The sequence below is a fragment of the Rattus rattus genome, chromosome 1 (genome assembly GCF_011064425.1).
Source record: "Rattus rattus isolate New Zealand chromosome 1, Rrattus_CSIRO_v1, whole genome shotgun sequence".
NCBI lineage: Eukaryota > Metazoa > Chordata > Mammalia > Rodentia > Muridae > Rattus > Rattus rattus.
The window spans coordinates 55,778,313-55,793,277 of NC_046154.1; the positions used below are offsets into that span (position 1 = coordinate 55,778,313).

Sequence of the window (14,965 nt, forward strand, 5' to 3'; positions counted from 1 at the left end):
AAAAGAGATGAAACTTTTGAAAGGTATTTATGGAATGGAGCCTCGGGGAAGACAGAGAGCTGGGGGAGGAGAGCCAGGGAGAGCCAGGGAGAGCCAGGGAGAGCATGCAGGCAGCAGCCAAGGCAAGGCCAAGGCGGCACGGAGCTGGAGATATCGCTGGGTTGGGAAGCAAGAGAGTGAGGGGTTAAGAGCACCGACTGCTCTTCCAGAGGTCCTGAGTTCAATTCCCAGCAACCACATGGTGGCTCACAACCATCTGCAGTATAATCTGATTCCCTCTTCTGGTGTGTATGAAGACAGCTACAGTATACTTATATATAATAAATAAATAAATCTTTTTTAAAAAAAAAGAAAAAGAAGAAAGAAAGGTCTGAGGGAACACACTCCTGCATTCCTAACACCTGGGACTGAATGCCAGGGGCAGAATGGAAGCTGGCGGGAGGAAGGCTCCAGGAAGAACAGGCCCTTCTCTCCTATGGCCCCAATTTAGCATTGGATAGACACGAACATATCTGAACTTCCCGAAACATTTTCTGCCCCTGGCATGCCTGGGCCAAGGGTAAGAGGGGCTCTGACTGGCGATGACATATATGGGTACAGGAGACAAGCTTCAGCTCACGCCCCCATCCTGGGTGACCTTCAAGGGTCTTGCCTTGGAACTTGAGTGTTGTGTAAGACTGCTGTCATGGTAACTTCTCAGTAAATAGCTAACAGACTAAAAATATTTCCAACAATAGATTTTGGGAGAGTCCTTATGTTCTCAGACACAACTGAATTGTATGTTTTAATTTGGAGGGGATGAGAAGAGATCTTTACAGCTGGAATATTCTAGACTGGTGCTTCCTTCCCAGTCAGAACTGCCTGTTGTTTTCAGAAGACAAATCTCAGCAGGGATTGGGTCTCTGGGAGGCAGGAAGCATTCAGAAGAACAGTCAGGACCACGTCATGCTGTGGACAAGTATTAAATTCTAAAAAAACAAGATGGCGAGTAAGGCTATAAAGTGCCTTTGATTTTTACTGCTGCAGCTTCCCGTAGTTCAACACAAATCTGTTTTCTGTTATAATTGCATGAGCTTCATCGACATATTCCTAATATTTGTTTAAGGATGGGAGGGTCACGATCAGCCAGTGAGCTCTCAAGTCTCCCTGAAATCAGACTTCGGCCTTTGGACAGGCAGAGTGTCCGCTCTTGTCCATGGAGATTTAGAAAATGGAACTTCAAGGCTGGAGGGGTGGCTCCAGGGTTAGAGTGCTTGCTGTTCTTGCAGAAAACCCAGGCTCACAACTGCCTGTTCCACCAGCATCAGGGATTCAATGCCCTCTTTTGGCCTCTTGGGGCACTGACATACAAATGCACATATGCACATAAATAAAATGGGCTATAATTTAGATCTTAATTTAAAAACAGGTTTATTTATTTATTTTATGCATATAGTGCATATGCACTGTAGCTGTCTTCAGAAGAGGGCATCGGATCCCATTACAGAAGGTAGTGAGCCACTACATGGTTGACAGGAATTGAACTCAGGACCTCTGGAAGAGCAACCAGTGCTCTTAACCCCTAAGCTGTCTCTCCAGCCCCTTAAATCTTAAATTAAAAAAATGAAGAAAATAAAACTTCAGCTACCATTAACCCTTTAAGATCAAAGTCTTAAGTGGGTAAACTGAGCAAGGATAGGAAGACTGAGAACATGCAGAGACACAGGCATTACAGCTTATGTTTCTTGTTAGCTGACAGCCAAGCACAGGGGAGGGACACAGAGCTCTCTTCTGGTGTCACAGGCTGGAGATAAGCACACAAGAACAGGAGTCCACCGCTGAGCAGCCGGCCTCAATAGCGACAGAGAGCGAGGAACGTGAGCCCCTAACTATGCATCAGGAGATCCAGGAACTGGATGACAGTGGACTCCTGCACACATACAAGGAGGCCCCACTGGGCCAAGTGGCTGCCTCTGCAGAGCCCAGTGTCCCCCAAATCATTGAGACCTGGCTGACCTCTGTGCAGCATGGGACAGCTGATCTGGAGAGATTCAAGAAACAGTCGTTGGTGCTGAAAGGATGGCGAACGGGATAAAAATCTCTTTCCAGGTAAACAGTGTGTCAGGCATGATGTCCATCCAGCACACACGCAGGACAGGCAGTCAGCCTGACAAGACTGACTACATGGTCCATGGCCACAGACTCTGAGCTGAGGGGTATGAGTTCCTGACACCCATGGAGGACGCTCCTAAAGGCATGCTTGCTTGGGACAAGGTCACACCCCAGTTCAGGGGGTGACAAGACTCACCACTTGTCCTGGGAGGGGAACCTCACTGTCAAAAAGGAATGGAAGCACTCCCAGCTAAGAGCTGACAAACAGAAGGACCAACACGTCCCTCCCCCTACCTCAAGGTGCTGACCCTCCACCTCCTGCCCACAGGCCACTGAGGTCTCTAGTGTCATATTGCTACGTCTGCCTATGCACTGGAGGGGTTCCAGGCCAGGCCTCCAAACTCTTTTATCCCTCCAGCTCCTTCCTCAGGCTATAGCTGGGTCCTAACTTCTAGAAGGCAGTGAGTTGGCCAACCCAACTCAGGCCAAAGACTGGGCTGTCCCTCAGTCCCATCAGTAATCTGGTCAGACTGTTCATCACTGTCAGTCACTGTCTAACCACGAAGCCTTAATGTGCGAACATGTACTGGGGGCCATCAATTACTCCATATTTGCTGGCCTGTATGAGCATGTCCCCTGGTCCTTGCCTTGTCTGCTGTCACCATGCTGCTGGCCTGCCCAGGGAAGCCTGGGGTATACTGCTGTTTTTGATTGGCTGGGCCAGCTCTTCACCATGGCCAGGGCTGGAGGTGGCTCCAGTAGCTAGGAGAGGATCAAACTGCCCAAACTCAATGCCTCAGGTCCCATCTACGAGGCAGGATGGGGATGGAGCGCTCTAACCCTTCTTTCTCTGTCCTTTAGGGCAGCATTCAGAGCCTCTGTCCCCAGAGTGCCCCTGGGGGACAGAGCCAAAGATCTCAAGCTTTGTGTCTCTTGTGACCTGGAACCTTATACCTGGTCTGTCACTTTTTACTCCATCTGGGCCAGTTGGATAGCCTATGCCACAGCTCTCAGTGCCACATCTCTGGGCAGGCCCTTCCTGGGCTCAGCTAAGACAAACGTGGGACCAAGTTGGGAGCTTGTCTCCTTTGCCCCTGCTCTGTCCCTGGTTACCATGTGGTATCTGTCAGGTTCAGACCTTGACAGGCCGAGGGAGGAATCTGACACTGATTCTCTCTGACTGGGAAATAAACACCTCTGAAGGAGAAGGAAAAAACAAAACAAAACAAAACAAAACAAAACAAAAAACAAAACAAACCCCCCCCCACCAAAAAAAAAAACACTAAAAAATTTTGGCAGGACTAACAACAAATCTGTCTTGCACAGAGAGAGATTTCAAATAAGAACATTAACGTAGCAATGAACTATCATACTGTCAGAATGTAGACATTTGAATTGAACTCGCCTGGAAATCTGTATTACCCTGTGGAAATTTCACAAACCAGAATAGGAACGAAATTTATAATAAAAACACAGGCCTTGATGTCCTTGAGACTTGTACAGAACTTCATTTGACCTCTTCCTTCGGCTGATTTTAACTTACGAGCCTGTGTGGTCTCGCACAACACACCTCCTAAATGAGCTTATACTCTCACCCACTGGATAACAGTTCTGCAAGGCATATACCTTCCCTGGGAGCAACGTCACTCCCAAACTCTAAGTCATATGCATTAAGATGAATACCCAACCCTGCCTCAGCTCACTCACTTTCTCGTGTGTCTCACACGAGTACATGAGCACGTGCAGAGGCCATAGGAGGGCGTTGGTGTGTTTTAAGGGTGTCAGCTTTTGCATTGAGAAGTTTCAGAAATATCTTAATACATTCTGATCACAGCTGCTTTCCTTAGCAGATAGACATGTCACCTGCGGTTAGACTAAAGTGTTAAAAATATAGTCTCTTTACTTTAGGGTGGCAGATGCCATTCATCAAAAGCCTGTCCTGGAGCTCACTGGTGACATATGAAGGAACTCACTGGTGACATGATGCTTGCCCTAAAGCCTAACAGTGCTAAGTTCAAGCCTCTGAACCCATATAAAAGTGCCGAGTGATAGCCGAGTCCACAAACTTGTCCTGACCCCCACGTGCATACCATTGCACGCACGCACACACACCCATGTACACACACCTTCCCTTTTACTTCAATGTCTTAGGCCTAGCATGGTGTAGTACACCTTTGATCCCAGCCCTCAGAAGGCAGGGGCAGGCAGACCTCACTGAACTCCGGGCTAGCCAAGGCTGCGCAGTGAAATCCTGTCTCAAAAAAACCCAAAAAAAAAACAAAACAAAAAACTCTAGAATTTGGGCTGGAGAAATGGCTCAGTGGTTAAGAGCACCAACTGCTCTCCCAGGGGTCCTGAGTCAATTTCCAGCAATCACATGGCGGCTCACAACCATCTGTAATGGGACCCGATGCCCTCTTCTGGTGTGTCTGAGGACAGCAGCAGTGTTCCCAGATACGTAAAATAAATAATTCTTTAAAGGACAAAAAAAGACCTAGAAATTGAAAAACGCTTGGATGAGCTTCATGAACCAGAGTCAAGACTGAATCCACTCCACAGACAGACCTGGGAGCAGCACCAGGCACTGAAGAAACACTTCAAGATGGACCCTCACTCTAACTAGGAGAGAAGCAACGTCCTGGTTGCCAGACTCAACATGAAAGGAAGAGGTTGAAACTCGGTTGTCTTCAGTGCAGGGACAAGAGAAGGAAGTGCAGAGTGAGCCTCTCCTCCTTGCTGTGCCAGCCTCCTCAGCCTCCTGAGCTTCCAACGCAAAGCTTTACCATCACCCTCTGCTGTAGAGCCTGGCACAGTCCGAGGGGTCCTCCTGGGACACTGACACTCCCAGGTGACTCTCAGCTTCGGCAGACTTGAGGAGGCTCTCTCTCTACCTCAACCAATGGGCACCAAAATGGAGATGACATGTCCAGGATTCCTGACTCTATGAGGTTCCAGAAACTCCACAGGGAGACAACTGACCTGGATTTGGCTTAGGAAAACCCTTGTCTTCTACGAAGCTAAGAGCTCATTAAGATTACTAAGAGCGAATGCTGGTGGAACTCTCAAGATGAGACAACTAAAGGTGATCTCTTCTTAAACCTGCATAACATTTGGTTTTGTCTTATGGACAACCAGGCTCATTGGAGCTCTTGTCCTGCTTCCTTTACTGTGATGGGAAATGTGGTGCCACCTGTACCGTCTGAACATGCCACCAGCCACCGTTTAAGTTTGGAATTCACGGGCCTACATTCCTAGTTTGCTTTTATAGCTTGAAGGCCTTTAACGGTCTCTCTATGTTGCTCAGGCTGGATTCTGAACCCTGAACTCACTGTGGCCCTTCTTCCTTAATCTCCTGATAGCTGGAACTGAAGGCTGGGGCTTTGTTTTTAAGATTATTAATTGTACGTGTGCTTTGCCTGTATCTATCTCTGTGTACCGTATTTGTACCTGGTACTCCTGCCAGAAGCAAGCGCCAGATGGCTGTGAGCTGCCATGTGTGTACTAGGAATAAACCCAGGCCTTTTGGAAGAGCATCCAGTGCTCTTAACCACTAATGCATCTCTTTAGCCCCTAAATTTGTTACTAACCTCCAAGTCAGTGGTAAGTTGTTCCGGTGATACAGCTAAAAAAGCGAACATGGAGGTAATTTTCTACCAGCCCCTCAAAGCAAAACAGCACAGCAAGAGACAACACAGGGCTTGAGAGATGGCTCCGTGGTTATGAGTCCTACCTGCTCTTTCACAAGACCCGGCTTCAAGCCCCAGCATCTAACGAGTGGCTTGCAGACAATCATCTGTAATCCCAGTCCCAGGGCATCTGAGGGCACCAGGCATGTGGTACACAAATATGTGAACAACATCCATACATGTAAAATGAAGAACTTTTTAAAGAGACAACATAGCAGCAAGAATGACTGTGCCCATCTTACATCTGACATTTGCCATCAGGACTGAGGGAGGATACAGAAAGAGAGCTAGCGCCTTTGGTTCCACTCCCAGCATGGGAATAAAACCAGGGGTGCCTGGTGCTGTCTTCTGTAGACTCCCCAACCTCAAAGGGGTGCCAGGGCTTGCTCAGTTGCCCTAACACCGCATGGTGTTTCCCCCAAAACTTAATTTCCGCACTTGGCCCTAGTTACAAGGAGGGGTTCAGGACACCTAGGGCTAATGGAGAACATTGCAAAACAAGACAAAACATTCTGTTTCGTTCTCCTGGATTTCTTCAGTGTCTCCTCACTAAAGACTAATTTCAAAGGAAGTTCTATCTATGCACACACGGTCTCACATGTTAAGGTACAGACTGCATCAATGGAGGAGTTGAGGCAATAAAATGTAGACGCTATTAGACAATATACAGTTAATGGCAAAGTACTCTTGGAAATATGAGTAGGGAGATTAAGTAAACAAATGACAAATTCAAACTTCAAGCTTTAATATACAACGGCAGAAAAATAAAGTAATGTAATCTGTTGGTTCAGTCAGCCTGGGCAGCCAGTCTCTTCCAACTTACTGTGTCCTTTCCCATCCCACTGTGGCCTCTAGTAGTATTCCCTGTGTGTGGTTACACTGACAAGTTGCCTCCTTACAAAGGTAGATAGCTATTGAAAAGCTACACGCGCTGTCTAAGTCAACCAACATGCAGGGAGTGACCCTGCTCCCCCAGCCCCTTTCCCTGGGGGGGGAAATGTCAGCTGTCCACCCTTCAGTACAGAGACGCGATGGCGTACTGTCTGACTCTACCTTTTGGATGTGTTTTGGTGGACAGAAAGCACTCCAGATTGCTAAGGCATATTGTTAAACAGTTCTTTCAAATAGGGAATATCTGAGATAAACTTCTTGAATTCTTCAATATCCAAAAATACCTTGGTTTTACCTTTAAAATCAAATGCCAGTTTGGCAGGATAAAGGATTTTCGGTTGAAAGCCTTCTTCTTGCAGAATTTTTATGATGCTGGACCACTGACTCCTTGCATCTATAGTACTAGGTGATAAGTCGGCTGTCATCCTGATCTTGGCTCCTCTGTAGGTTATTTCTTTTTTGGCTCTGGAAGCTTTTAGAATTCTCTGCTTATCGCCAGTATTCCAAAACTTCACCAAGATGTGTCTCGGCGTGAGCCTGTGCTCATCCACTGAGTTGGGGATTCGATGAGCACTGACAATCTCAAGACTCTGGTCTTCCAGCTCAGCAAAGTTTTCTTCAATTACTTCCTTGATTATGTCCTCCGCTCCGTTCTCCCGGTTTTCCTTCTCTGGAATCCCTATCACTCGGATGTTGGAGCTCCGCAATCTGTCCTCTCTCTCTCTCAGCCTTTCTTTATCAACAATCTCCTTGGCCAACTGCAGCGTCTCCTTGGCCAACCCCTCCAAGGCATCTTCCTGTTCGTTCACCCTCGCTTCAATCATGCACGCTAAGGAATTCAGATCATCCATTGAGCTTTTCATGTTTAGGATATCTGAAAAGTAAAGGTTTTTGATATTTTCCACCTCCCTCTGCATCTGTCTGATAACGCCGATCACGCCTCTTCTAAAGTTTTCTTCGGTTTCATGGATCAAGTCTGCCTCTTTGCCCATTAGCTCTTCTATTTGCGGTGTCTTGCACCTCCCTTTTTCTGTGTTCATTAGAAGTGGAGTGGCTTGAGACGGAACACTCGACTTTGTACGTGAACAGCCTTTAGGACCATCACTACCTGCCCCTAGAGATTCAGATGGAGAAGCCAAATATAAGGTCAGACACGGTATCCCAAACCTTTGACCAGACTCGGCAGCTGCTCCACCATCCTGGCATTTCACCAGCTTTTTTCCCTTAGAGTCCCAAACCAGGTAACTAAAGGCAAGTTCTTTAAGTCCATGGAAGGTCTCCTTTTTCTTAGTCTGAGAAGACGTCTTTCTGTTTCCTTCTTCCTCTGATTCAGAGTCTATCACCAAACTAACTAAACCAATCTCCTCAGCACTCCTGGTGATTTTCTCAGCGCAATGCTCTTCTGTCACAGTAAGGCCCTGAAAGGTTGAGCCTCGAGCGTCATGTAGTACCAAGGTTTCTTCCTTTTTCCCCATTTCTGAGTTCTCTTCTCCCTCTTCCTCCTCCCCTGAGTCCTCTTCCTCCTCTTCTGACTCTGAACTCTCCTCCTCCTCTTCCTCCTCCTCCTCCTCCTCCTCTGAGCCCTCTTCCTCCCCCAACTCTGAAGCCTCTCCCTCTGAAGTTTCTTCTCCCTGTTTCTCTGAGATCTCTTCTTCCCCCTCTAGCCTTGAGGCCTCTTGCTTCTTGAGAGTTTCTTTATCTTTCTGATCCAGTGTTTCTTCTTCGTAAGTCTTCACCTCTGGACTTTCCACTTTTACCTCTTTGATGAACAGGAAACTCAAACTGTCACTTGCCATTCTTCTAGCTTCGTGCTTCGTGTCTCCTAGAGTTTTACCCTAGAAGTTAAAAAAATAAAACAAAATTAAGCCAACTATTTCAGTGAGTTAAAACTTCTATTTTACCCTCTAAATTTAGTATACTTGCCTTGACAATAAGCAAATATCTGTAAATATTTCTGCTCTGTAGTGTTGAAGGTCAACGTCAGGGCCTTGTACATGGTAGGTGAGTATGGCTCCCGGGATAGTGTCAGACCAATCATCCATTCTCAAAGATATGGGTCCCCAAATAGATTCCATCTCCTATAACGATCCCAACTAACAATTGCTTCTTCTGAAGTACTGAGAACACATTTCCATAGGATCACGCTTACGCTGACTTTCTGTACCCCAGCACTTACTGTGTTGCATGTGATTGACAAAGCACATTAATGATCGCTCTTCATGTTTAGCAGGACCCTATATAATCAAGACCCTTGTAAGCCAGATCATTTACCGTTCCCTCTAACACAATTTATGCCCCCCAATTGTGTGTGTGTGTGTGTGTGTGTGTGTGTGTCTGTGTGTGTGCACGCACCAGAGCAATCATATACAAGTTAGAAGACAACTTTCAGGGAGGAGTTAGTTCTCTGGTCCACCACGGGCGTCCCAGGTAGGCCCTCAGGTCATCAGGTTTGTGCGGCGAGCACCCACTGAGCCATCTTGGCAGCCTCAATTTTAACTATTCTTTCTTTTCTTGAGATAGTGCCACTAATAGTCCAGGCTAGCCTCAAGTTCATGTCACTCTTCATGCCCCAGGCTCTGCCAACATTCATAGAAACCACACCTAATTTACACGGTGTTGGGAATTGAACCCAGGCTAGCCCTCCATTCTTAAGACTAAAAGATAGGCATAATGGTGTGTGCCTGTCACCCCAGCTCTTCAGAGGTGGGGTGTTAGGATGGGGAATGGAGGCTAGCCTGGGCTAAATGAGAGCCTTGATCCACACGAACAATAAATACAAAATAGTGAGCAACTGGAATAAACTGGACACTGAGGTTGGAGCACAACCTTTCACAAAGTACCAATTCTAGGTGTGTTAAAAGAGGACCTCAATATGAAAAACAAAATCCCTGGGCATATACCCAAATGATGCTCCAACATACAAGAAAGACACATGCTTCACTATGTTCACAGCAGCTGGAAAGAACCCAGATGCCCTTCAACAGAGGAATGGATACAGAAAATGTGGTACATCTACATAATGGAGTACTACTCAGCTATCAAAAACAATGACTTCATGAAATTCATAGGCAAATGGTTAGAACTAGAACATACCCTGAGTGAGGTAACCCAATCACAGAAACACACACAGCATGCACTCACTGATTAGTGGATGTTAGCCCAAAAGCTAGAATAAACCAAGACACAACCCACAGACCACAGGAAGCTCAAGAAGGATGACCAAAGTGTGGATGGCTCAGTCCTTAAAAGGGGAAACAAAAATATTCATAGGAAGGGATATGGTGACAAAGTTTGGAGCAGAGACTGAAGGAATGACCATTCAGAGCCTGCCCCATTTGGGGATCCAGCCCATATACAAACAGCCACAAAACCCAGACAATATTGATGAAGCCAAGAAGTGCATGATGACAGGAGACTGATATAGGAGAGGCTCAGCCAGAGCGTGACAAATACAGAGGCAGATGCTAGCAGCAAACCATTGAACTGAGAATGAAGTCTCCATTGGAGGAGTTAGAGAAAGGACTGAAGGAGCTGAAGGGGCTTGCAACCCCATAAGAACAACACTACCAACCAACCAGAGCTCTCAGGGACTAAACTACTACCCAAAGAGTACACGTGGACTGACCCATGGCTCCAGCTGCATATGTAGCAGAGGATGGCCTTGTTGAGCAATAATGGGAGAAGCCCTTGGTTCTGCCAAAGCTGGATCCCCCAGTGTAGGGAAATGTCGGGGCAGGGAGGCAGGAAGGGAGAGTGGTTTGGGAGGAGGAAAACCCTTATAGAAGAAGGGGGAAAGGGGATGGGATAGGGGACTTATGGACGGGAAACCGGGAAAGGGAATAACACTTGAAATGTAAATTCAAATATCCAATAAAAAAGAAAGCACAAAATCATAACACAAACTTACCTTAAAAATGTTAAGCAAGCCACAAACTAGAAAACAATACTTTATACAACAGAAAAGAGTATTGCTCTCCACAAGAGTTCTTTTCAATCGTTAAAGATGGGGGTGGGGGTGTGTGTGTGGCTAAAAGTTCACAAAGACATAGAAATAAAAAAAAAAAGTATAACCTTACTAAAGTGATGGGAAGATGCAAAACAAAACTGCAGATTTTGGCATTCACCAGCCATATTACCCTTAATATCTTATGGCTAAGGGGACTCTGCTATGGGATTTCTACATGTTCATGCAGTGGTCCCACTAGCGGGCACATGGTAGGCACCCTGTAAAGGAAATCAAAATGTACCAGGAAAAAGAGAGACCAGAGGAGGTGTGGTGTCTGAAGCCAGTCTGGGCTATACAGCAAGACCCCACGTCTCTGAAGATATCTGTAGCCTATAATAACCTCTAAATATCAACCTGCAATGATCTATGCGCCTATTAACCATGTAAGACAAATGAATGGAAGGCTTGAACGCTGTTCAAGGGAGGGAGACCAGAGAGGTCAGCAACTAGAAAGGCCCCTTCAGCTCAAGCTAGTGCTAAGTGAGATGCTGGGCATCCACAGCAGTGATGGGGTGGATGAAAGCCAAGTGAGGGCTCCAGAGATGGCCAACTGAGGAGCTCCTGCAGAGGACACAAGTTCAGATCCCAGCACCCACATGGGGTAGCTCCCCATAGAGCTTTCCTATGTCTCCTGAGGGCACCTGTCAAGGCATGCCCATGATGCCCAGCAGCACATACAGGCAAAAGCTTCCTACACATGATGAAATATTTTTCAGTAAGAAACCATAGCCCAGATATTCACACTGATAGTTCCACTGCTCTTCCTGTTGCTAACCCTTTGGTTGTACCCACTCATTTGTCCCCTTTTAATGAATTAAAAGATATGCTTAGTATTTATCCTTCCATTTTAACCCACCTAAACGTTCTCCCATCAATCTCTGGAACTCCTGTCAAGCAAACCTCAATTCTCTCCTCACCTCTTACAGTATTAGAATTTCCACATTGTGCTTAATTTTCTTAAGGGATTGTCTTAGATCGCACCCTACTCTTCAAAACCGCCACACCCACTCTCACATTCTCGGGCGCTCACCAATCTTTCTTGAAGCTCGTTTCTTCTGCCTCCTTCACTTCTCGTCTCGTTTTGCGGGAACACATCTTTCAGCAACTCCTTCAGAAAAGGCTTTCTGCTGGCAAATTGTCGGAGGCTGTGGAGGTCTGAGAAAACCTTTGCTTCACCGTCACACTTAAATGCCAACTTCACCGTGCACTGCAACTCGGGCTCCAATTCCCGTTCTCCCAGAAGGCGGAAGACTTGGCCCCACTGCCTGCGGATATCCAGAGTGGCTGCGGAGAAGTCAGCGGCCAGCCTCAGGGTGGCTCCGGCTCCTTCCGGCGAGCTCTCTTCCGGGGCCTTTAGACGGTTCTCTGCTTTCTGACAGCCGGGCTCTTCGGCCGGTCTCTCATCCGCACTCTTCCCACTCTTCCCGGACTCCCTCTCTAGAGAGTCTACAAGGCTGCTGCTCTCTCCACACCTCCCGCGTTCACGATGCAGGGCGTCTCCTGCTCTCTCTAGTGACGGTTTCACAGCAGGGCTGCTGTTGAGTTGTTTAGTTTTGTCCTGCTTCCTCTCCGGCTTCCTCTTCTCCTTGCTTCTCACAGTTATGTTTTCAGTGTCCTCATCTGTTCCAGAACATTCCTCTTCCACTTTCTCTCCTGGCTTTGGCCTTTCTGAGGCTGCATCTCCTTGCTGTTCTCTCCGCTCTTCCAGAAGCTTCACCCAGGGTGCTGCGCGTTGCAACAGCGCTTCCTTTATATCGTTTTTATAGGTTTCTCTCATCTCTGCAAACATTGCATCTTGCATTTCCATCAAAGCATTAAACTGCTTCATCATGGCTGCCGGTACGTCGTTGTGCTTTAAACACGGAGATGTGGCCATTTTCCTTTCCCCGTCTGCTGATGGCTTTTCTTTCTGCTCCTTTTGAAGCCTAGCCGCTTTGGATTGCACGCCTGACATGGTGGATACACTAACACGGAGTGCACCTTCTCCTCCTGGCGAGAGCTTCAGAAGGTCAAAAATTCTAAAAGAAAAAAAAAAGTCATCTGAAATATAAACAAATGAAAGTGTTCTCACTGAGTTCTATTGAGAAACTCGGCAAGAGTAAGCATGCTTAAAACTACGCGCTATGTGTGCTTTATAAACCTTTATTGTAAAGGGTCACTAATGTGATGTGCTCGTGGATATGACCACAGGGAAAAGTCACGATTTATGCACGATGACTAAAACCCACTGAGAGGTGGACAAGCCTGTAGTTCCGTCTAACTAGGAGAGCAAGGTAGGGGTCCCAGAGGTGGTGGTGAGGCAGGTGGCACAGTGAGACGGCCATCTCAAAGGTAAAGCAGCTCAGTAATGGAGCACACACACATCATTCTAAAAAGGCAGTGTGAAAAGGAGAACTGACCAGCTCCAATGCCAGAACTCCAGGGTAAAGGCAGTGGATCTCTGGGAGTTCAAGGCCAGCCTGGTCTACAGAGCTACTCAATGAGACCCTGCCCTGCCTTTTAAAAGAAAGCTGATAAGTAAGGTGACTCAGAGGAGGATGGTGCCTACTGATCGGAGTCTGATCCCTGGGACTCACATGAAAGCACAGAACGCATTTTTACAAATAAACTGCCATCCTCTAAACTCACATGCACACCCACACATACAACAAGATATAACAAAAAATTTAAAAAAATTGAAAGATAAAAAGGTGTGTGTACCACAAATAAAACAAAAAAGTTGAGGTTGACCTAAGAACATTATTTTTCCCTGAGTGAAAAAATGTTAGATACTTCCTGAGGGAGTCAAAATAAATCCCATTCCTCTTTCTCCTCCCATAGGCCCAATCTGTACTTATAAGGCCCTTAGACTAGCCAGGCAGCAGTGCCCACACACCTTTGATCCCAGCACTTGGGAGAGAGAGGTAGAGGATGTCTGGGAGTCTGAGGCCAGCCTGGTCTACAGAGCAGGACAGCCAAGGCTAAACAGAGAAACCTTATCTCAAAAACCAAAGTAGGTCCTCAGTCTGGATTCCTGACAAGCCAGAGCAGGAAGGGAAAACCAGTCCATTTCAACAACAGCATTTAATAGGGATAGAAGAATACTCCCTCTAGGGCTGGAGAGATGGCTCAGCGGTTAAGAGCACCGTCTGCTCTTTCAGAGGTCCTGAGTTCAATTTCCAGCAACCACATGGTGGCTCCCAACCATCTATAATTGTGGTCTGGTGCCCTCTTCTGGCCTGTGGCTGGCATACCCCAGGATCAGGCCCCCAAAAGCTGTTAGAGATGGACCTATACATAATAAATAAATGTTTAAAAAATTAGAAAGACAAAAGGCATGTTTAATTAAAAAAAAAAAAAAAGAATACTCCCTCTAATAGTATAAAAGCTGCCTTCTAGATATGTAAAAATATTAGGCTGCACCTAATAGCCAGAACCCAGTGACATCACTCGCTCATGGGCCTGTAACACCGTGATGCCCAACGGACAGTCTATGAGCAGATCCCAAGAACAATGTTGTGCACATCTGGAGAGACGCCACCTTGATCTGGCCTGTGGCTGGAGAGTGTCCCCCAGGATCTTGACCCCCAATTCAGAGATTTCTGTTAGAGACTGGACCTCATCTTCAGCTAAGATACATCAGGTAGGTGAGCAGCCTTGGGGGGATAGGCTTGGGAATTTAGAGTGTGAACCTTCTCTTCTGAGATGACCCCAGCATAATAAAGCAAGTTTATACCACCCACGGGACATCTACCTTCTTGTTTGTGATACCCACTCAGGGCAGCAGCTGGGAAGGAATCCAGGCCAACCTTGTAGGTAGGTCATCACCTCTCACCGTCTCACCACAGACCCTCGCCACCCGCTGGCTCAGAGAATTCCAAGTCAGCAAGGGATACACAATGAGATCATTCATGTCTCAAAAAAAATCAAACAACAGCAAAGTGAAGAATTGTATGTTTTCATATTTAATCCAGAAATTCATAGCAAATTTGTTTTGCTTTGTCTTCTTTTGGTCTAGACAGGAGTCCCCCATTTGCCTCACACATAAAGCCAGTACCATGTTACATGCTAAGAGTCCTAGTCCATGCCACCAGCCCTGACCCTAGAATAGTTTTCTTAGTTACAGCCAAGCCCCAGAATTCAAGAAAACAGCAAAAAGGAAATGACTCAACAGCTGTAAGAGGCTAGAGAATATGAAGATGATGAGATTAAAAATAATAAAATTGGGCTGGAGAGATGGCTCAGTGGTTAAGGGCACTGACTGCCCTTCCAGAGGTCCTGAGTTCAAATCCCAGCAACCACATGGTGGCTC

At 46.6% G+C, this 14,965-nt stretch overlaps 1 protein-coding gene across 1 annotated transcript; it reads right to left on the reverse strand.

Moving 5' to 3' along the window:
- Positions 1-6,856: 6,856 nt before the first annotated feature.
- Positions 6,857-12,628, reverse strand: L1td1 (LINE1 type transposase domain containing 1). The gene is made up of 3 exons (XM_032893231.1): positions 11,705-12,628; positions 8,276-8,503; positions 6,857-8,194 (listed from the first exon to the last, which is right to left on the reverse strand). Exons 1-3 carry the CDS (start codon positions 12,626-12,628, stop codon positions 6,872-6,874), a joined length of 2,475 nt encoding a protein of 824 aa, XP_032749122.1. The 3' UTR covers positions 6,857-6,871.
- Positions 12,629-14,965: the final 2,337 nt, after the last annotated feature.